Here is a 26,288-nt window from a genome sequence, read left to right as displayed (position 1 = left end):
CTTTTCTCTACGGTGTAATTAGTAGTTGCAGATGGGGGGGGGGGGCTCAGATTACCGAAGGAACAGCTCCTTTCTTAACCCGAAGCCATTGCTACCTTTGCCACGTGCTCCAGCCACCGCCCCAGGGCGATGAACACGAAGAGCATGGGGGGCGTGTCAAAGAAGGTCACGGGGCTCTTCTCGGCCTTCTCGGCCACTGCAACCACCAGGATGACCAGGGAGTAGGCGTAGGCAATGGTGGTGGCCAGTACGATGAGCACGTCCATGTTGGCTGACTTGTGTCTCAGAGATTTGTAGGCTTGTACATAGAAGTACCACCCACCCAGGAACTGAAAGACAGAGAGGGCAAGGGTTGCACAGGGAATGGGGAGATCCAGCCTCACGATGGTGAGCATTCTAGTTCACGGACATATCTGCTATCCCTCTGTTCTGGAGGACTGTCTGATAGTGATGGCACCCCCTCTGCCTCAGCCTCCCATGAAGCACACTTTCTCATTCAGAGTACCACTGGCCACAGAAATGGGTGATGGAGGATATCAGACTTAAAACGCAGGCATACCATGGAAATGTCCAGAATAAGACAATGGTAGCTATGATGATGGCTCACTTATATTGTGAATGGTCTCCAAAGAGAAGGTAAAGTAATAACGTAAAATATGTCCATGATTCAAATAAAAAAGCCAGCATCCATTAGTGCTCTCACATGACCCCACTCGCATTAACAAACATCTGTGTCTGTGTCATATGAGCATGCATACACACACAGAAACCTACACACACACCACAGAGAGAGGGGGGGGATGGAGAGACATGTTTTCTCTACAAAGGTGAGATATGACAGAGATACAAGACATGGCAGCATTACTGAGGAACAAGACTGGACCACAGGAGGGTATAATCGGCCAGAGTACATTTCCTTTGCGTCAATATTGCTCAATTACTTACAATATGGGCAAAGCACATTTTCAGTTAAAAAGAAAATATACAGAAATAGCTCAGCCCACAAATGTCCTAGTTTGTCCTAGCTCAGCCCCAAATAGTCCTAGTTTTAGATGTCAAAATGCAGACATTCCCCATGCATATATATGCATGCACGCACAGCAGATGATCCACAAAGCCTGGCTGTGTTAAATGGTAACTTCACCCAAAGGCAATCGCATTGCCTTGTGGGAAAGAACACGGGAGAGAAGCATGAGCTCTGGGGACATCAATCTGAAAATTCTAACAAAAGTGAACTAAACTAAATTTTAGGGAAATGGGGACTTGAGGTGTGAGTGAGTAATGGCACACTGGCCTTGCATGTACGAGGTCCTGAGTCTTGTCAGGTGTAGCGCACACACACACACACACACACACACACACCATGGATAGACAGGCTCAGCAAGCTTACAAAGAGAGGGTGGCTGTTCTGACAAGTTTCAGTCACTTGCAATTATCTGTGAAGGTGACAGCGAAACCAGGCCTTTCTGAGTTCCCACATTTGCAGCCGCCCTTGTGACTAGCCTCCCCCTAGTCACAAGACAGAAATAACAGCGGCAGCTCCCCAGAGGTGAGGCAGCATAATGAAGTTCTGCTGGAGCCAAGCTAAAGGGCTGTTAACACAGTCAAAGAGCAGAGATCCATTAGCCGTGCCTGGGCAGAGGCTTGCCCAGCTTTCCGGTACATACTTGGACAAAGGTGCACAAGATGAAGAAGGTGAGATTTAGAACGGACAGTCCCGGGATGATGTTGTGGTCCAGGACCATCGTCTCGTGAGGCTTACTGCTGGGGATTAGCATGTAGATCATCAAGCCCATGACAGGAATGCCAAACACCAGGCTGCACAGGAAGGACTTTTTCCACCTGGAAGGCAGCACAGCAACACAGACACGTCACAACCACTTGGCACAGGGATTAGATCAGACTTACGAGGCTCACCCCTGACATCTGAAGGGCCAACCATTGCTAGAATGACTTTTGGGCTCAGCCCAGCCTTTGCATAAGCTTGTGACCACCAATTTAGGTGCAGTAACCAGGGCCTGGAAGACAAGAGCTAGCCCCAGAGAGGTTACCACTCTTAAGTCAATAGCTGCCTAGAGTTCCCTTACCTAGATTCCCCTCAATGCAAGAAATGGATGGAAACAGCATTTTAGCAGTAAAAGCCTAGCTGACATTCCATTTTTAAGCAACTTAGTTAAAATAGGAGGATGAGATGCGTGCGCCTGTCAGTAAACACAAAAGCCAGAAACCAAAGGTCACCGGCGACAGCTGTGGCTCGGTGAGCTACATGCATGATATCCCAAACAGGCAGCCTGAATCTCCACAGAAGGGTCTCTTGAGTTCTGCATCCTGATGTAGATCCCGAAGTCCTGAATGCTCAGGCTACTGCCAGAGGCCACCCAACTGGTTCCCAAACCCTCACCTGCCAGTCCCCTGCATCCCAGGCAAGCCAAATGAACCAAGCTGCGGGCACCACCAAAGCCCCAGAAGATCCCCCACTCCCCACTGACACTGTTAGCTTGGCACACTTTTCTGAGTTGCAAATCCTGGGTCTCCTGCTTCCTAGACTTTCTGGAATTTGCCTAAGCCAAAGCCACTGATGTCATAGGTCATTCTCCCTTTCCCAGCAAGCACGGGGCTACTCTAAGGCACTGCCCTGTATACAACAGCAGCCTTCAAGTGTGTAGGAAGAGTAAGGGACCCTCTGAAAGAATGAATTAACCTACATCCGCATCCTAGGCCACCCCACCCCCACCACTATTTGGGCTGGAAATTCTGGGGCCTTGGGCATGCCAAGCACACACTCTCTATCACTGAGCTCCTGCCCTTCCCATTTTCTTTCCACGTAGCTCTGAAGACTGTTTTCAGATTCTACTTCTAGAACTTACACAAATAAAGCATAAATACACTGTAAAAAAAAAAAAAAAAAAAAAAAAGCCAACCCCTTCATCCTAGCCTAAGCCACCAACTACAGGTGACTATTTAAAGGAGTTAAAATTAATGAAACTTAATAGTAGCATTAAACATTTAGCCACCAATTATATGTGGCTATTTAAAGTAGTTTAAATTTTTAAACTAAATTAAAAAATGAAAGTAGTTTAAAAAAAAAAACAAAATAAAAAACCTCAGTTCTATACTCATTTAAATGCACCCACATAGCACATTTACAGCACACTACCAAGTACTTTAAGTGTACTGCAGGCTTAAGTTTAAGGCAGAAGGGCAGTGCAGACACAGATGGTGTCAATATCTAGAAACGTCTACAGATGGCATGGTTCCAGCTGCTGACATCACCACAGTAAAAGGCAATGATCCAGGCTGAAGGCAACTCAGGAAGTTGGGGTAGTAGGGCCACAGCTGAGCATGGCAGCATTTGCATGAGTCACGGTCAGTGGGAAGAGGATAGAGACTTAGGGCTACTGCTTCACCTTCTGTTTTCTACCTACTGTTTTATTTCCATCTTGTGGTCCAAGTGATGAGCGCTGGGAGTTCTCGGGGCCAGCGAAGCATGAAAGCCAATTTCCTTGTGATGAAAAGAAGAGGGGTGGGGAGCAAGAGGGAAAGGTTCTAGTTAAAATATGCATTTCCAGCACTGGAAATTAAAATCTCAAAGTTCCTCTGGTGACCTAAAGTTTTCTTCTCGTGATGTTCTCGTCCAAAATGGCTGCCAAACCCTCTTCAGAGTTCAGTATGCTCTGTGCTGAGAGACTTTACCACCCTGAAGCCATGGCACTGAATGCAAATTCTCTCCCTACTGTAAGTAAAGGCAGTTAGTACTGTCACATACACTTCAATGGGTCCCAAAGCTGACCAGGGTTGACTTTAAGAGATTCTTGAGCTTAAAGAATTCCGGATGCCTTGCAGTCTGGTACTTCACCAACGCACGAGAAAGTGAAGGTCAGAGAGAATACAACAAGCATGCTGAAGAAGCAGGTGCAGAGCGTAGGTCTCTAGGCTTCTGGGCCCAGCAACTTCCTACTGTGTTCAGGGCCTCACTACTTGAAGAATGGCCTTCTCGATGTCCTGACAGACTGTACCTCACACCTGCAGCGATTCAAGCTCTGCTGCCCCCACCTTCACCTGAGCATTGCATCTCTGCTGCTCTCTGTGAGGACACACCAGGAGACCTGGCAGGGAATGCTTGTCACCATCATAAAGACGGCCCAGAATGCTGGCACTGAGCATCTCCAAAGTGACATGTCATGGTTAGGAGAGCAGTAAAGGCAATAAAGACAAATACTCTAATAACTAATTCTAGCCTAGCTGTATCAGGAAAAGAGGCCCCCGAGTTACAAGCCTGGAAGCCAGACTTAAATTATTTCTCCACTGAGCACAGAAGTTCAGGAGTCTGCACCAAATCTCTGAGCAGGGTAGAGGCAGCTAAGGAGAAGTCAACATGAACATGAGACATGCTTGAAGACCCCCACCTAGAACTCTCCTTCCTGTTCATAGCATCGTGTTGACTCCTTGGCCCCACAGGAGATATGTGGACACAGTTCTCTAAGCGTTAGGGTACAGTGGCATGGGACCTGAGTTGGGACTGCCATCTTGGCTGTAGGGAGCTGGGTATCAGTGAGCAAGAACTTAGCTTCCCTGAAGCACTGTCCTCATGGAATGAAGAAGCAGTGAAGTTAGCCAGTCTACTTATATGGAAACAGCAGCAGCACATCCATACCCACAAGCTCTGCTGGGCCACACAACAAATACCTCTCTCTACACACATGGCCACAGAAGAGAAAATTAAGCTGATGTAGCATTTGATTTCATAAGCAGTCATCTCACTGGCTGCTTCAGATCAATCTTACTTACTTGGACTGTCTCAACCCACGCCAATCACCGTGGATGCTCACTCTCTCAAGATCTGGTATAATAGAGACATTAAGGGGGAAATGGGAGGAAGGACAGTTGTGAACCCTTTGGTTTCCTAAGGCAAGATGACCACATTCTCCTACAAGCCTAGCAGGGAGCGGAATGTGGAATTACTGTCTAGTGCCAGCATCCTGAGTCTGCACACACCTGGCACAGGTAGAAACAATATGTTTAAATGGCCAGTGGGCAACTTACCCCTCCACACCACGTATCTTGTCAAGGCTGATGATTTTCAGGAAACAGTTAAAACTAAAAGTGGCAATGTCTTTTCCCTTTCATCTCTTTCTTTAAAAAAAAAAAACAAAAAAACAAAAAATCTGTGTGTACGTATGCAGACATATGTGGAAGGAATAATGGCTTTGGGGAGTCAGTGGTTGCCTTCCATGGGTTCCAGGGATCAAACTGGAGTTGTCAGGCTTGCACAGAAAACACCCTCACGAGCTAGGCCCCTTGGCAGCCTGGCCTTATCCCTTTCTCACCCATTCACTGACACGCTGCTCACCTCTATTTTCTGACCATTTTCAATTAATTAAGTGACTGCCCTTGCAACTCTTGACTTGTAGATGATGCTTTAATACGGCTTAACTACATCTCTCCAATGATTATGTATTACTGCTTTGTAAAAGTGGATACAAAGTTTTCAGAAATTAAGTACCTCAATGATCTTTATGATATCACGTGGGCCAATGATTTCAGGATCAAACTTCACATGGGCTTTGCTTGTAGCAAGGGCCACAGAGGCGTAGGTGATGCCATTTGTCCTCGTGAGCCTGGACTCTATGTTGTGAACACAAGAAGCGCAGGTCATCCCTGTGATCTGCAAGACAGGGGGACAAAAATGCCAAGACTGAAGGGAGCCTTTCCAAGGTACCTGAGGAACAAGCAGCTACTTCACCCTCCACAAACACTACACTCCGAAGTCCATGTGCAGGAGTCCATCCCTATCAGTCCCCGAGAGGCTTCTGCGGCTTTACCAACTCCAGTGTAGGCAATAGCAACCATTTAGCCAGTGGCTGCAGACCAAGATTTGGCTTTCAACTAAGAATGGGCTTTTAGAAGACACTCTGCATTGTCTTTTCTCACCAGCAACATTACATATCAAGTATATGGAAGTTCACCTTTGCACTCACTCTGTAGAGCAGGATGGCCTCAAACTCAGAGATCTGGCTGCCTCTGCCTCCCAAGTGTTGGGATTAAAGGCGTGCATCTTTGGAACTCCTAACAGTTTTCAGTTTCAAGTGCCACTGGTACCTGGTCTGCAGCCTTTATATGGAACTTTATCTGGTGCCCTGCTAGTTCCAATGGAGACTATGTCATTACTGCGTTATCCTGATAACAGGACTTAGAAAACGACTGATGGAGGGGGTAGAATATGAGAGGGTGGAGAGGGTGTTGAGAGGTGAAGGCAACACAGCATGAGGTATTTGGGCAGCCCTCAGCAGCCAGGCCTGGCAGGGAATGGGGTACACAAGGGAGGAGGCAAATGTGCAACACTGGTTGGGTCCGGAGCAGGCGGGCTCAGGAGCAAGCATCTAAACGTGTTGCTAAGCTGGCAGCTGATGCAGAGCTTTGGGAGGGGGGTGGTGAAAATCAGGACAATGTGACTAACTGCACTTCGAAGTGTGCAGAGTTCCAGAATAGAAAACGCCCAAAGAGCCACGAGAGATCCATTTGGAATTAGGGAGCAGGAGGGGAAGTTACCTGTTTCTGACATGTTCAACATTGAGCTTAGCTTGGTACCCAAGAACAAGACACGAAAGGGAAGACCATCAGGCAACAGCCCCTCTGCTCTCAGTGCTGGTGAACAGGCACTTAACAAGTCTACAGATGTTTCAAAACAACTCCTAGGCTCTTCCATTTTTGCAATAATCACTTTATTACACACTTGCAACGTGCTAGGCACTGCCTCGGGCGCTGTACTGTTGTCATCAGGCCTAGGAGGCCTCTAACCTTCAGTGCTGACAGGCTTACTAACTTGTACATCGTCTCACACCACTGACGGGTGGCACCGAAGCTTAAACCCTGGAAACCTGCTTGCAGCGTCTGCTCTGAGCCACCCAGGACTGCACAGTGAGGCAAGGTGTTGGAGACCAGGCCAACGAATGTCCCTGCAGCAACGGGGCAGGAAGATAAACCGGTGCCTACGCACTCCTGCCATACCATTGTGTCCCATGATCCTGAGTGGGGGAGGGAGGAGGTTTTAAGTGTGACATACGTGCCACTGCTGGATATAGATGAGGCACATCAGATAGCCTAGACTATAAATTAAGTGCTCAGTTTTCAGGTTGGGGTATATATCGGTGGCAGAGCACATATTCAGCGTGTGCAAACAAATACACAGACACATAAGTTCACATAAAATGTTCATCCGGGGGCAGTGGCACGGGCTTTTAATCCCAGCACTTGGGAGGCAGAAACAGGCAGAGCTCTCTGTGAGTTTGAGGTCAGCCTGGTCTACAGAGCAAGTTTCAGGCCAGCCAAGACTAAATAGGAAGACCCTGTCTTAAAGAGTGAACAAAAAATCAAACAGCCAGGGCTGTGTAGTGAGACAATGTTTAAGGAAGGGGCTTGGGAGGAACACGCGGGCTTAAAGAAAGAAGGCTGCAATAAAGGACTGTTTAAGAGAGCTTGCACTTTCTCCGATATGCTGCTTACTTAGTCACTTGTGTGTGTTAATGAATATGGGAATGCACGTTCCGGGAATCACACGTGGAGGCAAGAGAACAACTTTGGGAGTTGGTTCCTCTCCCTGGGTAGGTTTTGGGGATCAAACATAGGGTGTCAGGCTTGGTGGTAAGCACCCCCGCAGGAGGCCATGTTTATTTTATTTTCTGTGTATGTGTGTTTGCATGTGCGAGTAGAGAACACAGGTAATGTCAGGTGCCTCCCTTCGGTGGCTTTTCACTTCAAGGCAGGTGTGTCTCTGGATCCAGAGCTGGCCGACTATTCTCTGCAGGGATGGTTGCTATGTCGTGAGCGCTGGCCTTACAGGCAGCCCTCCCCCCAGGCCCATCTGACTTTGTGTCAGGGATCTGAACTCTAGTCCTCAGGAATGCAGAGTGGGTGTGAGTCATCTCCCGGGTCGTCTCCTGACTTGGGTTTCTGTGCAGCATCTCAGCGGGCCCAGCTATCTATACCTGCAGACCTGGAGGACTATATCAGGGTTCCTCCCCAACCTGTGATGCCTGCTGGAGCCAGTAAATATTAACTCTGTCCTTCAGCGCACAGCCCCAAAGCTAGTACAAAGGGTAGGCTCTTCAGAGAAAAGCGCTTATCAGGCACTCAAAGTACCTCACGTCCTCCATGTTTTTTCTTCAAACATTGACTTCCCATTAATGGCAGAGATTAAACACACAAGGAAGTAAAGGTCCCACTGACCTCAGTAAAACAATGGTACTCATTTTGGTATGGAGGGGTATTTAATCTCCCTTCGTTTAAAAAAAAAAAAAAAAAAAAAAAAACATTTTCTACAAACACAATTGGAACAGAGGATGTAGCAAATACCAGAATTAACTACAGGTTTCAATAACTTGTTAACATACAACTGCAACAGTGGGGGAAAACTACTGTGGAGAGGACCACTTCCCGAGGAATTTACCTCCTACTGTTTTAGGCTCTTGGTTATTCAGCTGGCAGACGTTGGTGTGCCTGCTAGTCCTCTCAGCTGTTGTGTTATTTCACTTGGGGGGAAACAGGATGGAATCCGGGGTCTTATGCATACCAGGCCAAGATCTACCTGCTCTAGCCCTTGATATGTCATTGAATGGAGCCCACTACCTTGAGGACTTGGGTGTTTCGTCTAGAAATGCCTGCAGGTAACTGAGCTTTAGACGTGAAGAACTGTGCCACAGCGAGCCTTCCTGTTTACCGTGCTTAACAAAGCCTGCTATTTGTGCCTTCTTGACTCTTGTAAGCTTCACTTCACTGTCTTTCCCTTCCGACCCTGGGTATACTAAATAGGACAGCCTCCTCTAGCTCTCTGACACAACCAGTCCTCCTTCACACACGAAACACGTCAGTCAAACAGAACAAAGCATATTGCCCAGCAGCCGACAAACAAAAGGACAGCACCTGTCATAAACTCATCCCTAAACCCTCCTTTACCCGCACTCCTCAGGGCAGTGGTTCCCAACCTTCCTGATCTTGCGATCCCTTAACACAGTTCCTCATGTTGGGGTGACCTCCCAACTATAACATTATTTTGTTGCTACTTCACAACTGCAATTTTGCTATTGTTATGAGTCATGATGTAAATATCCATGTTTTCTGATGGTCTTGGGCGACCCCTGTGAAAGGGCCGTTGGACACCACCCTCCCCGAAAGGGGTCATGCACAAACCACAGGGGGAGAGCTGCCACTCTATGAGACAGCCACTGTACTTACAGGAGACAGCCACTGTACTTACAATCAGTTCGATGTCACCTTCAGACACTGTGTTGTCCTCCATGACTGTTGCTTCAAAGCCCAGGTCCTGGATGAGTTGAGCTATTCTGGGTGGTTGGATGACCTCTGGATTATACTTGACCTCAGCCTTTCCTGACATCAAGGCCACCAACACAGAGAGAATGCCTGGAACCATCGGGTGACAAGTGTGAATCTGGGCACAGCAACTGGGACAATACTGTCAGCATGATTTAACCAAGAAACCCTCTAGAGCCATGGCTGTCAAAACTGGCTGGCATGAGTATCACTTAGGGAACCAGGGACAACTTTGATGGCTCCTCTCCTACCACAGACCTGGCAGCTCAGTATTTCCCAGGATAGGTACCCAATGCCCCTTTAATCAGGGGATTCTAGGTAGAGTCAGGTCAGAGAGCTACTGTTGCAGAACAGCCCTTCTTAGACATTAATGGAGCCTTCTGAGGACCTGTTAAGTCAGACTAAGTTGGTAGATATGAGATTGCAAGTGCCCATCCAGCCCCTGGGGACGGCAAGCCTTTAGAACGATCTGAACTCTAGTCCACTGTTGGATGCACACTGAGCAAGTTGCACCATAGAAAGGGCACACTTTTCATTCCCTTTCTGATATACAAGGGAAAAGTTGAAATTTCTTTTTTTGTTGTTGTTTTTGTTTTGATTTTTAATTTTTTTAATTTTTAATTTTTTAATATAATTTTTAATTACAATGTATTCACTTTGTATCCCAGCTGCAGCCTCACCCTCATCCCCTCCCAATCCTGCCCTCCCTCCCTCTTTCCCTCATCTCTTCCCATGCCCTTCCCCAGTCCACTCATAGTGGAGGTCCTCCTCTCCTTCCCTCTGACCCTAGTCTATCAGGTCTCATCAGGACTGTCTGCATTGTCTTCCTCTGTGGCCTGGTAAGGCTGCTCCCCACTCATGAGGAGGTAATCAAAGAGCCAGCCACTGAGCTCATATCAGAGACAGCCCCTGTTCCCCTTACTAGGAAGCCCATTTGGAGTCTGAGCTGCCACGGGCTACCTCTATGGTCTATGTTATCTCCATGAATGGAACCTACTTGGGACACTGAACTACCATGGGCTACCTCTGTGCAAGTGTTCTAGGTTATTTCCATGTATGGTCCTTGGTTGGAGTATCAGTCTCAGAAAAGACCCCTAAGCCCATATTTTTTTGGTTCTGTTGTTCTCCTTGTAGAGCTCCAGACCCTTCCAGGTCTGTCTCCCCATTCTTTCCTAAGATTCCCTGCACTCTGTCCAAAGTTTGGGTATGAGTCTCAGCATCTGCTTTAATACCCTGCTGGGTAGAGTCTTTCAGAGGCCCTCTGTGGGTAGGCTCCTGTCTTGTTCCTTATTTTCACCTTCTTCCAATTTCTATCCCATTTGTCTTTCTAAATGAAGATTGAGATCTTACCCAGGCTCCTCCTTCTTGATTAGGAAAGGTGTACAGATTTTAGTATGTTTATTCTATATTATATGTCTAATACCCATTTATAAGTGAGTATATACCATGTGTGTCTTTCTGCTTCTGGGATACCTCACTCGGGATGATCTTTTCTAGATCCCACCATTTGCCTGAAAATTTCATGATTTCCTTGTTTTTAATTGCTGAGTAGTATTCCATTGTGTAAATGTACCACAATTTCTTTATCCATTCCTCAATTGAGGGACATCTGGGTTGTTTCTAGCTTCTGGCTATTACAAATAAAGCTGCTACAAACATGGTTGAGCAAATGACCTTGTTGTACACTTGAGAAAAAAATTCCAAATGTGGTTTTATTTATTCTTTTCAGGCTTTTGATGATTTCCAAAAGCGAAAAACCTATAGACCCTCTGGCTAATACTATTGTGTAGTTTAAGAGGAAGAAAAAATGAAAGGCACGATGTGCTTGAAAAATTTATGTCATAAAAGATAGAAGCGAGAAGTTCAAGTCAGGAGCAGAAACACAGGTGCTATGACGTCACATTTTAATTTATCTGCAGCCAGATCACAGTTGCCAGAGGTCCTCCTGCAACACATCTCCACTTAGGGCGATGACCCAAGCAAGAGCTGCGGTACTTTTTTTTTATAATTTATTTAATTTTATTTTATGTGCATTAATGTGTGCATCAGATCCCTTGGAACTGGGGTTACAGACAGTTGTGAGCTGCTATGTGGGTGCTGGGAATTGAACCTGGGTCCTTTGGAAGAGCAGACAGTATTCTTAACCACTGAGCCATCTCTCCAGCCCAAGCTGCGGTACTTTTAAGGAGTGAACACAAGGCAGGAAAAGCTCCCAAGTTAAGGCGGGTCCAGGGCCAGGAGTCAGAGCAGAAGCCTCCTGCAGCCACCGGGTTGGCCCTGGTGCAGGTGGAATCACCACCAACGTGTTTCCAAACAGAAACAGGGACAAGATTTGGTTGCACTTTCAAGTTTAAGAAGCAATTATAAGCATTATCTGAAGCCGGGCACCGTGGCACACGCCTGTATCCCAGCACTTGGGGAGGCAGAGGCAGGCAGATCTCTGTAAGTTTGAGGCCAGCCTGATCTACAAAGCAAGTCAGGACAGCCAGGAGTACACAGAGAAACTGTCTCAAGAAACAAAACAACAACAAAAAAGAACATCATCTGGTGGGCAAACCCAGAATTTCTAGCTTCTGGAGTCAAGAGGACAAGAGTATCTGAAACTGGCAATTCTAAGCACAGTCTGGTGTTTCATTTTCTAGAGAGGGATTGATGGGATGAGGGTGGGAGACTGGATATTACTGGGAAAAGCTAATTGAGAAATCTTTCCATTGAACATATCATGACCTTCAAATGGGTTTTCATGGCTAATGTACTCAGAGATATACTCTACAAAATAACTGCTTCTTAAGCAGTTATTCTTGAATGCCAACCATACAGGGACATTACACAAACACCAACATTCTCACGTGATGAGCTAGCTGCCAGATCCTCAGAGCTATTGATAAATACAGTCAGAGAGTTGAGACAAAGTATTTCCAAGTTCAGCATGGCTGCATGCCCCTTACCATCATGTCTCTGGAGACTCCTTTCTATGTTAGACACACAGGATGCACAGGTCATGCCTCTGATCTGTACAAAGCACTTCTGTGGTACTGCTGTCCCCACGGGTTGTGGGGCACCCGACGAGTGGCCAGGATCGTGGTTTGTAGAAGCCATTTTTTGCGCAGACCCCGGTATATCACCCACGGTTTGTGGCACAGAGTTCCCAGGGATGGAGTTTCTGACATGGTTAATAGGAACGTTTCCTATAATAAAATGTGAGGAATAATTAGAAAGCAAGACATAATCTTGCTTGTGACAACAGGAGGTTCGAGCATGACATGTTCAGATTAAAGCTCCGTGGGAAGGGACATGGGGACTGGTATTTCCAACACTGCCTCTCCCTCCTGGATCTTTTAGGGTGACATTTTCTTTTGTCAGTGACAAGCACTGCAAATGTCTCCTCCAAGCCTGTGTTTTGTGCTGTCATCCTTCTGATGTCAAAGCTCTTATATTGATAAAAATCAACCTTTTAAAATGTTTAGTTCTTTCAATAGATTCTCCTTCAACTTGGCAAAAATATTTATGGAATTTTCCTCTGAAGATACTAGGTTTCTTTGTAGTACACGTGATCTCTGTCTCTCTCTCTCTCCCCATGTGTGTGCATGCATGTGTATGCATGTGCGCACATGAGTATGTGTGTGGGCACACATGTGAGTGCGGGTGCACATGGATATACATGTATGTAGAGGACAAAGGTTGACATCACGTGTCTACAGATGTTGGGGGCACTCATGAGTATGAGAACACGAGGAGGATGCCGGTTAATATCACATGTCTACATATGTATATGTGGGGGTACACATAGGTGTACATTTAGGGTACATGTGAGTACACATGCCTAGAAAGAACAGAGGCTGCAGTTAGCTGTGTTCTTTGATCACTCTTTACTGAGGTAGCATGTCTCATTAAGCCCAAAGCCTGCTGGTTCCGTGGCACAGCAAGTGTGCTCTGGGAAGCCATTGTTTCTACTCTCCAAGTGCTGAGAATACAAGCGGAACACCAGTCCTGCCCAAATGTCAGTGATAAGAACCTGAAACCCAGTTCTCACACTTGTGCAGCAAGCATTGTACCTGCTACGCTACCTCCCTGGTCCTCCTACAGGTTTTAGTAAACTCCCACAGTCAGGCCTGCAATAAACTTTAATTATTTCTTATGTAGCATATAAAGTAATGGTCGAGATTACTTTCTTTCCAGCTATGATCTTCTTGGATAGCCTGAAAAGGTTACCATCTTCTCCCCAGAGTCCCAGTGGCATGAATGGCGAGACCATATTTGCATGAAGCTGCCTCTTGGCTCTGTAATATCTACTGAGCTTTTCTATCTAATCATGTGCCAGGACAACATTATGTTTTGTTTGCTTGGTTTTGTTTTGTTTTTAGTTACAACTTACTGAGAATAAGTTACACAACTCTAACGGGTAAGTACTTCTCTGGTTCTAAAAGACATTAAATTAGCTTCTTGCTGTTATCATAACAAATTGCCATAAACTTAGTAGCTTAAAGATCACAAAGTACTAGAGTATTCTATTCAGTTACTCAACGCTAAAATCAAGGCATCGGCAGCACTGCGTCCTTCAAGAGGCTCAGTTGGAGAATCTGTTTATTCTCAGGTTCCCAGCCCCATTTTCCCATATTCAAAATTAGTAATCCCAAATATCTCTTTAGTTGTCACATCAATCTAGTCCAGCCAGGAAAGGTTCTTCACTTTTTCTAAAGACAATGGGACATGGCTGGGTCCACCTGGATAATTGAGCATCTTCCTACCTAAGATCCACTGTTTCATCACACATATAATGCCTGTTTTGGTATTTAAGGTTATACATTCACAGGTCTCCACAGGCTCATATATCTGCGTGCTTAGTTCCCAGCTGGTAAGGAAGGATTAGGAGGTGTAACCTTGTTGGAGGAGTGTGTCACTGGGAGTAGGCTTTAAGGTTTCAAAAGCCCACGCCAGGCCTAGTATCTTTCAGCCTGTGGATCAAAATATAGGTGCCAGCTACTTCTCCAGCTCCACACCTGTCTTCTTACCACCATGTTCTCCACCATGATAATAACGGACTAGGACTCTGAAATTATAAGCAAGCCCCCAATTAAATGCTTTCTTTTATTGGTCACGGTGTCTCTTCACAGCAATAGAGCAGTGACTAAGACAAACACCATCCAAGAAGCACATTCATCACTCCCTCCGATAATACATAATACCCTTAAGTATATTCGAAATGGAAAGAGCATGACTTGATGGCAGACTACCATTTATTTTAAACCACAAGCGCAGGGGATGGATGAGTAGCAGGCACCTGTACTGACAACGGCCTATGGCTTCTCAGGTTTCCTTCTGATTGAATCTCACATTTGTCAGGATGTGTTGTTCATTTTCTGCTACCTGGTAAATAACCTCCACTGATCCTAGAATGTAACAGCTCTTCAGCATGCAAACAGTACATGCAAGCTCACTGAGGTTTAACCTAAATGAAAATTGCCCATACAGGATATCCAGGTAAATTTCAATTTCAGATCAAGGTCAGTCTTCTTTACTGTACACATATCTTCAATTCTCATATATTTATACAAAAGGAATCATTGGGTAATTATCTGAAATTCAGCTGGGTGTTTATATTTTTATTCATTAGATCCCATACTCTAAGCATCTCTTGGCCTTAGTGAGTATAAGCCTTACAGTTCTACCTAATATAAACTAGTTCTTTTCTTCCTATGCTTACTCAGTCAAGTTTAATTACCTTAAGTTCTATGGTCACTTCTCTTTTGCTGCCAATAATCTGACTGCACCATTGAAAGAGTAAAAGATTTACTGTTCTGCTATTTTCTTTTATTGACTTTGTTTAAACACACACACACACACACACACACACACACACACACACACACACCACATTCTTTCCAGGGTGTGGAAAACTAATGTGGTGAGAAAACAAAACAATGCTTGGACAAGAACAAAACATGGGGCCACTGCGCTCTCCGTGCTGCACCTGCGGGGGCTGGCATGTACAGAGGGGAGTCAGTCAGGTGTCCTAACAGAGCGGTCTTTTCAAGGACACAGCTCAGCTCAGTGGGAAACAAGTCCAGAAGCCCTGGCTCTGTAAGTAGCTCCCATGCCAGCACGGACACTCAGGAGCAGCAGCAGGTTCCAGGCACAAGGCTCTGTGGCTGCTATATTCTAGCCCAATTTACAGATTAGGGAAACAAGGTGCTTGCCACCACTCACATGTCCCCTCAGCAAATATGCCAGCCAGCGTATAGTCCCCTACTCAGTAGACTGTGGTCAGGATCACTTAAGCCCTAAGTGTTAGAGACGAGCCTAGGCAACAAGGTGAGACCGTGGGTTTTTGTTTTGGGGGTTTTTTTTTAAAGGAGGGGGTTTAGGGGTGCAGGGAAGGATGATAAGGGAGGGAAAGAAAAGAAAGCAAGTACCCCATCCCATCCCTACTCATCGGGAGCCTCTCTGGTACATGCTATCTCTGCTTCGCTCTGCACCCCCCTGCTCTATTTAAAGTCTCCCCAACCACCTGACAAAGGCTGGGCTCCTACTTTCCTACTTTCCCTAGGTAATCCTGGAAGCCGCTGCTCACCTCTACTTCCATGGCCTCTTGAGTTAATGTAAGAGGCCACCCTCTCCGCTGTTGCCATCTGGAAAATGCTACGCGTACTCTTAACCCCACTTAATTCATCTCCCTCTTTCTTCACCGAGAGCTGCACCACTCAAATCTACACCCCAGCTCTGCACCGTCCTTCCCCATCAGGGAAGGGCTCATCAGGGGCTCTGCTTCTCCTCCAGGGCCATTTTCCTCCACACACAGCTCTCATTCCATCTGACCCCACACAGTGCCTCTGACCTCTCGACTTCCTGTCACAACTGGGACAGGAGAAGGGTTTAGTAGTCTTACTATGTTAGTTTTAGAATGCAGAGTTGTCTGAAAAAAAAAAAAAAAAAAAGCCCAAATCAAGAATCTATCATGAGTGTAAGCTACGTGAGAGGCAGCAACTGAAAATTCCATTTTCTCCATCCTGCTGCAGACCAAACCTTGCTATAACTATCAACGTGCGAGGTGGTGAACAGGGCCCACCTACGCAACTTCCCAAGTACTGTCGAGAGACATCAAGTGATGACCCCAACACAGTTCAAACCTAAGACAATGACGTACCAGAATTCGCGAACACCTCAAATCCCATGTCTTCTACAGCCATTTGGAGTTCATCTGAGCTAACCATTGAGGGATCATAATGAACTGTTCCAGTCCCTTCTGCCAAAGAGATGGATATCTGCTGCACACCTTTCCACTGGGCCAGCATGTATTCAACGGTCTGAACGGAGGACGCGCTGGTAAGGCCAGTGATGGTAAGGGCCGAGGTACTGCCTGGGCCCTGCTCCTGCTGGCTCTGGGAGGAGCCTGGGGAAGGAACACTGCAAGAACCACTCTCAGGCTCATTCTCCTCTACCCCATCAGGAAGAGAAACTTTAAAGTGCCCAGGTGGTAGCGCCTCGATAGCTGTCTGTAGCAACGTGGGGGTGATACAAGAAGGGTCATACTGTATTTGGGCAGTTTTGTTCTCCAAGAGCACGTGAATAGTTTGAACCCCTGGGAGTTGGCCTATATTTCCTTCAATATTCAAAACGCACGATTTACAGCGCATCCCATCTATTCTCAGCTGGATGGTGGCCGTGCGGCTTCCCTGGGGCCCTGGGGTCTCAGAGTTATTGGCATTCTGGTTAAGAGAAAAGGTTGGTCTCTTTAGGTTAGTGCTTTCTAACTTGGTGATGTCGATTGGTCCCAGCCTTAGGGGGGCTGTTCTGTTCTTGATGGCAGCTTCAAATCCCATGTCACAGATGTGGTCCCTGAGGTCTTCCGGCTGAATGAGGTACGGCTGATAGGTGATGACTGCCTCTTGGTTGCTGAGGGAGACTTTGATTCTCACAACCCCCTGTAGTTTCCGGATCTTGCCTTCGATGGAGCTGACACAGGACTGACAGGTCATGCCGTCCACCCGGAGCTTGACGATTGCCTCCTGGGATGGGGCAGACCTGGAAGGCCAGGAGGCAGCCTTTCCTTCTGCAGTGCTGGCCTCAAAGCCCATATCCTCAATTTGCAGGCAAATCTGCTGCAAGGTCGTAACTGACGGCACATATTTGACACTGGCGCTGCCCTGTTCCAGAGAAACCTTAATGCTCACAATGCCTTTCAGGGTAGAGATCCTGTCCTCGATGGACTTGACACAAGAATGACAGGTCATGCCTAGGATGCTAACCACTCCGGTGCTGGCTGCGGATGAGCAGGTGCTGTCCAGACCCCCTTCGTAGCCAACATTGTCAAAGGCGAAGCTCTGCTTCATTGCGTGTTCCCAGGGACGTGCAGGCAAACCAAGTTTAGATAAGATCTAAAAGACAAGGAAATGACAAGTTTATCCTTAAAACTAAGTGTAGTTGGTGGGGGTTTTACACTTGTGTTGCCAATTCCATAGGCACCCACTGCCTGAGGAAGAGTCATGAGCTCATCCCATAGGATCCTGAAGATTGTGAGAGTCCTTTAACTCTACAGAAGGTCAGCTTAGAATATCGTACTGAACCTGAGCTGGGCTGGAACTTCTTCAGAAAACCCATTTGAGCATCAACAGCAAATTGCCCAAAGACTGACTCCTAAGCCCCAAAGAGCTGACCAGCCACTTGACAAGTTGTGGTAACAGAAAACAAAGCTTGAAATACCCACTCAACACAACTCCTATGGAGCCCGGTTCTGCTCATCTTGCACCAGGGATAAAGCAGGGGGCAGCTACCCAATCTTCCCCTGTAGGCACCTTTCCAAGCCCTAGCTCCAACCTGGGCCCCACGGCCAGTGAGTGCCCAGCTGGTCTGCTCAGCACTATTTGTGCTGCCACCTATCTCCAGGTGTCAGTCAGGGCACATGCCCTGTGCAGCAGCCCAGACCCTTCTTCCTATCGCGTGATTTCACCCCTCCTGAGCCATATCCAACTTCCAGGCTCAGTCTTATCTCACCTATCTGCACTGGAAGCCACCCTGGTAAGTTTACCAGCTCCTCCCATACCTTCCTCCATCCCCAGATCCAGCCTAGGTCCAAATCTAGTGTTCCCTCCTAGTCCGGGCAGACCAGCCCACTGCAGCCCTAATCTCCAGGCTTAGACCAGAACATGCACCTTGTGTACCAACCCAGAGCCTGGCTGTCCACCTGCCTTCAACCCACCCACACCATATTGAAACTCTAGGCTGAACCCGGCCCAAACATCCTGTGCTCTGTCCCAGAATGCTGTGTCCATATCAGCAACAAAATTAACCAAAAAAAAAAAAGTCCACATGCCACAGGTGTCATGACAAAAACACAAATATGAAAAATAAATCAGTACTCTAGCCACACCCAAACCCACCAGTCCCGCAGAAAGTTCTCCAGTGAGAATTACCTGGATGAGCATCGAGACACAGAACTTAGAAGAACAACTATAACCTTCATCAATGAATTCAAAGCCCACCCCCACTGATATACCTCTTCCAACAAGGCTACATCCCCTAACCCTTCTCAAACAACTCCAACAACTGCAGACCAAGCATTCAAATAGATGATCCTATGGGAGCCATACTGCTTCAAATCATCACAAAGACAGAATCGAAAAACTCAGTATCCAAGCCAGAAAACTCAGGGGGAAGACTTATAAGTAGAATGGGTCAAATAGAAGATAGACTATCAGGATCTAAAGATGAAGTAGAGGATCCCAGACCAACCACATAAGCAAAGAATATGCAAAAATAAATTAAATCATGGAGAAAGAATATGGAAGACATTGTGAGAACACGAAACCTTCAAATTAGTCACAGATGAGGGAAAAGAATCTCAGGTCAATGGTATAGACCAGATCTTCACAAAGATCACAGAAGAAAAGTTTCCCAAACTAAGGAAAGACATACTCCTGTAGATACAAGAAGCACATTGAACACCAAATAGACAAGAGCAGAACAGAAAATAACCAGAGCAATACACTAAGTATGAAGAACAAAGAAAGTGCAAGGGAAAAAAAAAAAAAAAACACATGCAACAAATAAAGGAAAACCCATCAGAGCAACAGCTGATTTCTCAGTGGAAACCTTGAACGCCAAACGCTGCACAGAGCAATGCATTGTAAGTTCTAAAGGCCCACAACTGCCAACCTAGGCTACAGTATCCAGCAAAACTATCTGCCACAGGTGAAGAAGAAAAAAAAAGTTCCTGAGAGGTGTTACAGTCCCACCAGGCCCCTTTTTCCCGGCTTCTATCCAATACTCTATCTCGTTTTTCATCTTTCCTTCGCCTTCCAAGAGCCACTTTGCCTTGGCGTTCAGAACAGCTAAGCCCACCTCAGCCCATCTAGGGGCAGGTGAACAGAGCAATGGTTTGGGTTTCACTCTTTATTGGCAGGAGTGGTAAACTCACTCTTTTTCTTATCCTCTAAGCTGACCTTCAGCTTGCGAAAGGACCATTGTTGTCCTTTCTGGAGCTATCCTCAACACCATCCACTCTCCTGTTCAGCTTGAAGGGCCCTATCATTTAACAGTGGCAACTGGGACTCAGACTACTTTGGTTTCAGAGCTGAGGAGTACTTCACTCCTCCCAACAGTTCCCTTAGGGATGCCTAAGAAACTCTCAGGAACTGCATCCCAGAGAAATGCCCAGCTCTGGGAAACACTCCAGAGTAGCCCTGTCCCATTTAGACCTACAACATGGGCAATATCCCAATATCTCTGTGCCCAAAGATAACCCTTTGGCTTGCCTTCTAAAGAATTTCAAACAATCGGGCCTCAAATTGTATCTTAATATTCACTGCTTCATTCAATTTTCCATTCAGATCTAGCCTCAATATCCACTTGATAACCAGAACTACTGGCCTGAATTTGGTACATTTGACTACTATTTTCTGCAGCCCTTCTACTTCTGTTTGTCTGTTGGACTACCATACTTCTTAACTCCTCACTGCTAGGGGACACCAAGCCTCCATTATCTATGTTGGAATCACCCTCATTCCACAACAAAGATGTAAATCTCTTCAGCATACAACTTTAATTCAAGATCTTCCTTTCCCTACTATAAAAAAGGACCTGTATCTTTCTTTTCCATATTCATTTCTTCAAATATGGCCTTCTCACAATTTTATCTACTCAACACAGCCTTTCTCTCCTTCTCCCCTTCTTGTATTCACACAATATATTCTCACCTCACAGACCCTGACAGATTCTTGCATTCATGATAAGCCCTCAACCCTACAACTTAACTCCCTGATGTCTCCTTTTCATCATTAACTTCTGGCTCTCATTCTTGTACTTCCATAGTAGACCTCACCCTATATCCCTTTCAGCATACATGTACTACTTTAAATAAGAATAGCCCCTATAGGCTCATATATTTGAATGCTTGCTTATCAGGGAATAGTGCTACTTGAGAGGGATTAGGAGGGATGGCCTTGTTGGAGGAACTGAATCACTGAGATTAGGCATAGAAAACTGACTATGACAAAGTTGGTACCAGGAGTGGGGTATTGCTGTGACAACTGACCATGCTGTTTGCTGGGACTTTGGATTAGGAAAGAAAGCTGAATGCTTTAAGTGGGGTTTAACAGATCATCCTAGTGAAAGACAGCAGTGCTGAGAGCAATGTAGATTATAACCACCTGGCTCAGATTTCATAGTAAAAGAATATTAATAAGTGGCCTAGAGACCATTCTTGTAATATTTGGCAAAGCTATGCTGCTTTTTGCCCTTGTCTGAAAAGAGATTTCAAGAGAGCCTAGTATTGACTGTCTTGGTTATTAGTGCCCACCCTTATGAAGAACTGTAATGAGAAAAAGAAAGCTGAGTAAGGAAAAATGCAAAATGTATACTTTGAGGACAAAAGAAGTACCAAGAAGTGTAATGAAGTTAAGTCCAGTGTCCAAGGAGATTAAAAAGCTTAAAGAGAAGCCTGATGACAAATGGAATAAAGGAGTGGTGACCTCAGGGCAGGATTCCATCCATCTAAGCTTCCAATTTGTAAAAAGGAATTAGAAGAAAAAAAAAAAAAAAAAAAAGCTTAAACAGTGAAGGAAACCATCAAAAAACAGAAATCTGGTACAAATGTAACTGAACAGGGAGGCCATGTCCCAGCACTAGCAAGCAGCAGAACTTGGCAGCCTTAGCCACATGGTTCTGGTTTTAGAGTTGAAGGCAGAAGAAAGTGGTTGTGGACTCTGCCCCCACAGCTTAGAAAAACCACTAAGGCCAGGTATGTGTCAGGGATGTATGTACCTTCATGGAGACCCACCCAGAGAGGCCCTTGCTTGAAGCTTTGAAGGATTGCCTCAGAAACTACAAGATACTGGAGATGGCAGAGTTGCAGGCTACACCTGCCAAGGAAAGCTGCAGGCTGGGTATGAACCAGCCCAAGAGAGAGAAGTGCATTGCAGTCAACAAAACTGAATTGGAGATCATAAGAGCTCTTTGACATCAGGCATGGAGATACAGAGTTGGTAGTTTGCCCATCTGGTTTTCAGACCTTGGTCCAGTATGTTTTCATTATGTTCCCTTTCCTCCCTTTTGGAATAGTAATGTACCTTCTATGCAATTGTATGTCAGAAGTATATGACCTGCTTTTTGATTTTATAGGGTATTGAAGTTAAGAGGTTGCCATGAGCCTCAGAAGAGACTTGAACTTTAGACTTTTAAACATGGTTGGTATTGTGATATACTACGGGGACTTTGAAGTTGGAATGAATGTATTTTTGCATAATAATGTGTTTACTATGGGAGCCAAGGAATAGAATGTGGTGGCTTGAATAAGAATGACCTCCACAGGCTCATCTATTTGAATGCTTGGTCATTAGAGAGTGACACTACTTGAGAGGGTTTAGGAGCTTTGGCCTTGTTGGATAAACTGTGGTCATTGGGGTAGACTTTGGGGTTTCAAAAGCCCAAGCCAGTCCCAGTGTCTCTCTGTTCCTGCTGCCTGTGGATCCGGATGTAGAACTCTCAGCTACTTCTCCAACACCATGGCTGCCTGAATGCTGCTAAGCTTTGCACTATGATAATAATGGACTAAACCTCTGAAATTTTAAGCGCCAAATAAATTCTCTTACAAGAGTTGGCCTGGTGTCTCTTTACAGAAAAAGAACACTGACTAAGACAATAGATCAAACAATACCTAATACCCCCAACTGGTTCTCAGACGCGTGCTCCTCTAAGAGGGCACAAAAGGGCTTGTTATGCTACTATACAACATATGACCGAGCATACAAAGCCACATGCTATAGCATATCACTCATACCTCGTCCACAGTCTAACATGCTAAACTCATAGCCCTCACTACCAGTTAAAGATACCATAATCAACCTGTACACAGACTCCAAATACACATGCAACATGGCATACCCTGATGTAGTCATCTGCTGGGAATGAGGCTTCTCCACTGGGTATATCACGTCAACTCAAAATGGCACCTTTCTACACAAACTCTTACAAGCAGCCTGGAAGCCCAAACTAGCCACTTTCAATCACTGCAGGGGACATCAGCCAGGTTCCCAATGCTTCTACCAGTAATAGTTTGGCTGATCGAATATGCTAAACAAGTCCCCACACATTCACCCTTCCAAAACTAACACTGCTTCCGTTACTACAGCAGAGCAAGACAAAATTACTTCCCAAGATGGCTACTGGGATGGGTCACGGTGCTATCAAAATCAACTATTGATCTTACCCAAGGCTCTCAAACAAAAAACTTTTTTAACTCTACATAATCTCTTCCACCCAGGCCTTTGGCCCTCACTCAGTTCCTGGGAACAGAGGATTACCTGTCCCCACAGGACAGCCAACTGTTACAATAGGTCTCTTCTGTTTGCAAAGTCTCTCAAACCACTAACCCCAAGTCTCTCCTTTTTCAGACCTGTCAGGCAGGCTGATCTCTCCCAGCTTCTGGCTGGTGGATACACTTAACTCAAATGCTTCCATCTAGAAGGTATAGATTATCTTCTTGTCCTACTAGATACATTTATAGGCTTAGTTGAAGCCCCCAAATATAGTCTCCAAATCTCTAAGCACATTCTTTAACATCAAAGGAAAACCTACCCATTCCACACCAATCCCAATCCTCTGGCAAAGTAGAGCACAAGAATTGTACACTAAAACGTTCCCTAACTAAACTATCCACACACTTGGGTTTAGACTGAACCAAATTCCTTCCACTGGTTCCCCCTAAAGGTCTGTTCCCTCCTATGTAAGCCCATAAACCCAAGCACCTTTAAACTTTTAGACGCTAGGTCCCTGGAAATCCTGGGATTGTCAGCCCCCCTCCATTCAACATTTACCTCCCCTGCTCCACCTTCCTGTCCTCCAACACCTCAGAAAAATCCTTTGGAGCAACGTGGACCAAATAGTCTCACACCTCCTACTGAACCTTAACCCTTGAGGCCTAAGAAACTAATATAGTGTGAAGAGGATGGCAGCTGAGAAGGTAAGCCTACAAGGAGTACAAGGAAGTAATTTTCACTACATAATTTATATGCAATGCACATGGGTTACCATTCTAAACACTCACTAATCTAAAGGTTTAGATTAAATAAATGTGAATGTAACATAGGCCTAGAACAGCGACTTGAATGTGGTTGACAATGATTAAGCACCGATTCAGCTGAAAAGGAATCAAGAACAGAAGAAAAACTAAAAACTGATCTAAGAACATTTACTTCCATATACTATCACAGAAAGTAGAAAGTGCCTCCTGTACTAAGACACAACCCTTCCACCATCCAATGTGTTGGAGAAAGAGAGCTCTATAGCTTTTTCTCTACCACCCACCCTCCATGAGCTGATCCTAGCTCTGCCTACAACATACCAAAGCCAAGGTCACTGTGCCAGCTCTCAGCCTCTGCATGGCTGATTCTGCATGTTCCTGGCAGAAGGGTTTTCGGAAGTGTTAGAAGCCATTTATCAGTGACAGACAATACTCTGCACTCAATCCCTTCTAGACAGGCAGGAACAACAGGCATTTATGAGACAAAGCTTCTCAAAACGACAGTTATGAAACACTTGGCCACCAAGAACCATCTCCTTCATTTTTCTGTTGCAGCACTGAATGAAGCTAGGGCCTCCCGAGTGAGCATTCTACCAGAGCCAACCCATAGCAAGAACAATCTGTGGCAGCTTTATGCACTGTTTGGATAGCTACTGGTGTAGACAAGCGATGTGTGTGCGCTCTTAAGCCCATTCTTTAACGCAGTATTTGCAGAGAAAATGAAAAGGAGCCCTCCTGCTGAGTTTCATACTTTAAATCAACATAGGTTTACACTGAAAGGTCTGAACAACAGTCCAGCAGTTAGACAGCAGGCTAGAGTTGAAATTGTGTGCAGGGAAATTGTGTGAGGTACTCATCTCACCGGGGAGAGTACCTTGAGAACCTGAGAAAGAACGTTTGCTAGCATCCACTAGAATCTTTTCTTGTTTATTCATTCTTCTGTTGTTTGGAACAGGTGGCACTATAGCCCAGAGCCAGGGCCACCCTGAGCACATGGCAGGGGTGCTGCTTTGCTCAGCCTCACCTCAGAATTCTCTGGACCTCAGATTCAAGAGGAGGGGAGATGGAAATGATTGCCTCATGCAGAGTCGGGGGTGTGGCTCTGTGGTGAAGCAGGTACTCAGCATTCAGGGGGGAAAGGAAGGAAAGAGGGAAGGAGGGAGAAGGGAGGGAGGGAGGGAGAGAGGGAGGAAGGAAGGGAGGGAGGAAGGAAGGAAGGAAAGAAGAAAGGTGAACTGGATCGCATTCCAGGCATCCAGACAGATAGGTGTCAATATCTAATATTCTGAAGAATTGATGTCTCCAGCATACATGAATATACACCATGCATCATTAGCACATACAATTTGAAGTTATCCTTAAGTATTCTAAATAATGTTTTTAAATACATATTTTGAAACTTAAAATTTTACTTTTAAAAAAGGGTTATGTGTGTGTGTGTGTGTGTGTGTGTGTGTGTGTGTGTGTGTGTGTGTATACAGGTCTGTGTACAGCATGCTTCCCTATGTATGTGCATAAAGAGGTCTCTGAACTTCAAGGGTCATCCTCTACTGCTCTCACTGAACCTGGGAGTTAGCCATTCAGCTGGCTGTCCAGAGCACCCGCAGGATTTGTCTATCTTCACCTCCAGTGCTGGGGTCACAGTGCACATGTATGTCCAGCTTTATGGTGCCGAGAAGCCAAGCTTAGACCCTTATGATTGCACAGCAAGAACTTTACCCACTAAGCCATCTCCCCAGCCCAAGTGAGTAAAATTAATAAGTAAAATTAACAAACTTTCTCTGCGTGTGACTGTCTGATTGTCTTGTCTATGTCTCTCTCTGTCTGTGCGTGTATCTCATGTATTATTTTCAACATCAGCAAAACAAATTCACAGAATAAAAACACCAAGACAGCAGTACCCTCTCCAGGTGGCACTCCCCACTGTCTCAGAATTTCCATTAGCAACGCTCAGTGGGGTCAGGGGCAGAGACCAGGCTCCATGCTGTCACCTGCAGCAGCCTGAGAAACCCCCTTAATCTCTTAGGTACTGAGGCAAAATTAGATCCTTGGCCCCGATGCAGAAAAGAAGTCCCATACAAGCCAACATGAAGCAGAGTTCCCTCGCATTAAAAATTTGAAGGCGCTCAAGGCAAGTACCCCCTATAAACATAGGCGCGAGCTTCTCGAGAGCAGTGCGGTTGGTTGAGTGGCTTAGCACTAGGCATATGCACCACTTTCCTCAAAAGGTTGCAATAACCATTCCTTTGCTCTTTCTCTTTTTAAAATTAAAACAAATCAAAACAAAACCTTTCGTGTATAGGCCAGAACCTGGAGGCCACTGACTTAGACAAACTACCTGGCCAGAAAGCCACAGGATCCCAGTCTCTGACTCCCAGCACTGGGATCACAGATGCTACAGAGCCTGCGCACGCAAGCGATCTTTCACACAGATGCTGGGACCATA

The 26,288-nt window shown here is 45.8% G+C and overlaps 1 protein-coding gene across 4 annotated transcripts in view; it reads right to left on the bottom strand.

The window, feature by feature from the left end:
• Atp7b (ATPase copper transporting beta) overlaps positions 1 to 26,288 on the bottom strand; it is a 65,166-nt gene that overhangs the window by 16,657 nt on the left and 22,221 nt on the right. For all 4 annotated transcript variants that reach the window (XM_055593384.1, XM_055593383.1, XM_055593386.1 and 1 more), the window contains 7 exons: positions 16,472 to 17,702; positions 12,276 to 12,515; positions 9,254 to 9,417; positions 5,504 to 5,665; positions 3,426 to 3,502; positions 1,668 to 1,842; positions 96 to 329 (listed from right to left, as the gene is read on the bottom strand). In XM_055593384.1, the coding sequence (XP_055449359.1) occupies positions 96 to 329; positions 1,668 to 1,842; positions 3,426 to 3,502; positions 5,504 to 5,665; positions 9,254 to 9,417; positions 12,276 to 12,515; positions 16,472 to 17,702 (2,283 nt within the window). The remainder of the gene's footprint in view (positions 1 to 95; positions 330 to 1,667; positions 1,843 to 3,425; positions 3,503 to 5,503; positions 5,666 to 9,253; positions 9,418 to 12,275; positions 12,516 to 16,471; positions 17,703 to 26,288) is intronic.

Source organism: Psammomys obesus, unplaced genomic scaffold (assembly GCF_907164565.1).
Source record: "Psammomys obesus unplaced genomic scaffold, mPsaObe1.curated_primary_1811, whole genome shotgun sequence".
NCBI classification, from domain to species: domain Eukaryota; kingdom Metazoa; phylum Chordata; class Mammalia; order Rodentia; family Muridae; genus Psammomys; species Psammomys obesus.
This window is presented reverse-complemented; position numbering and strand designations above follow the sequence as displayed.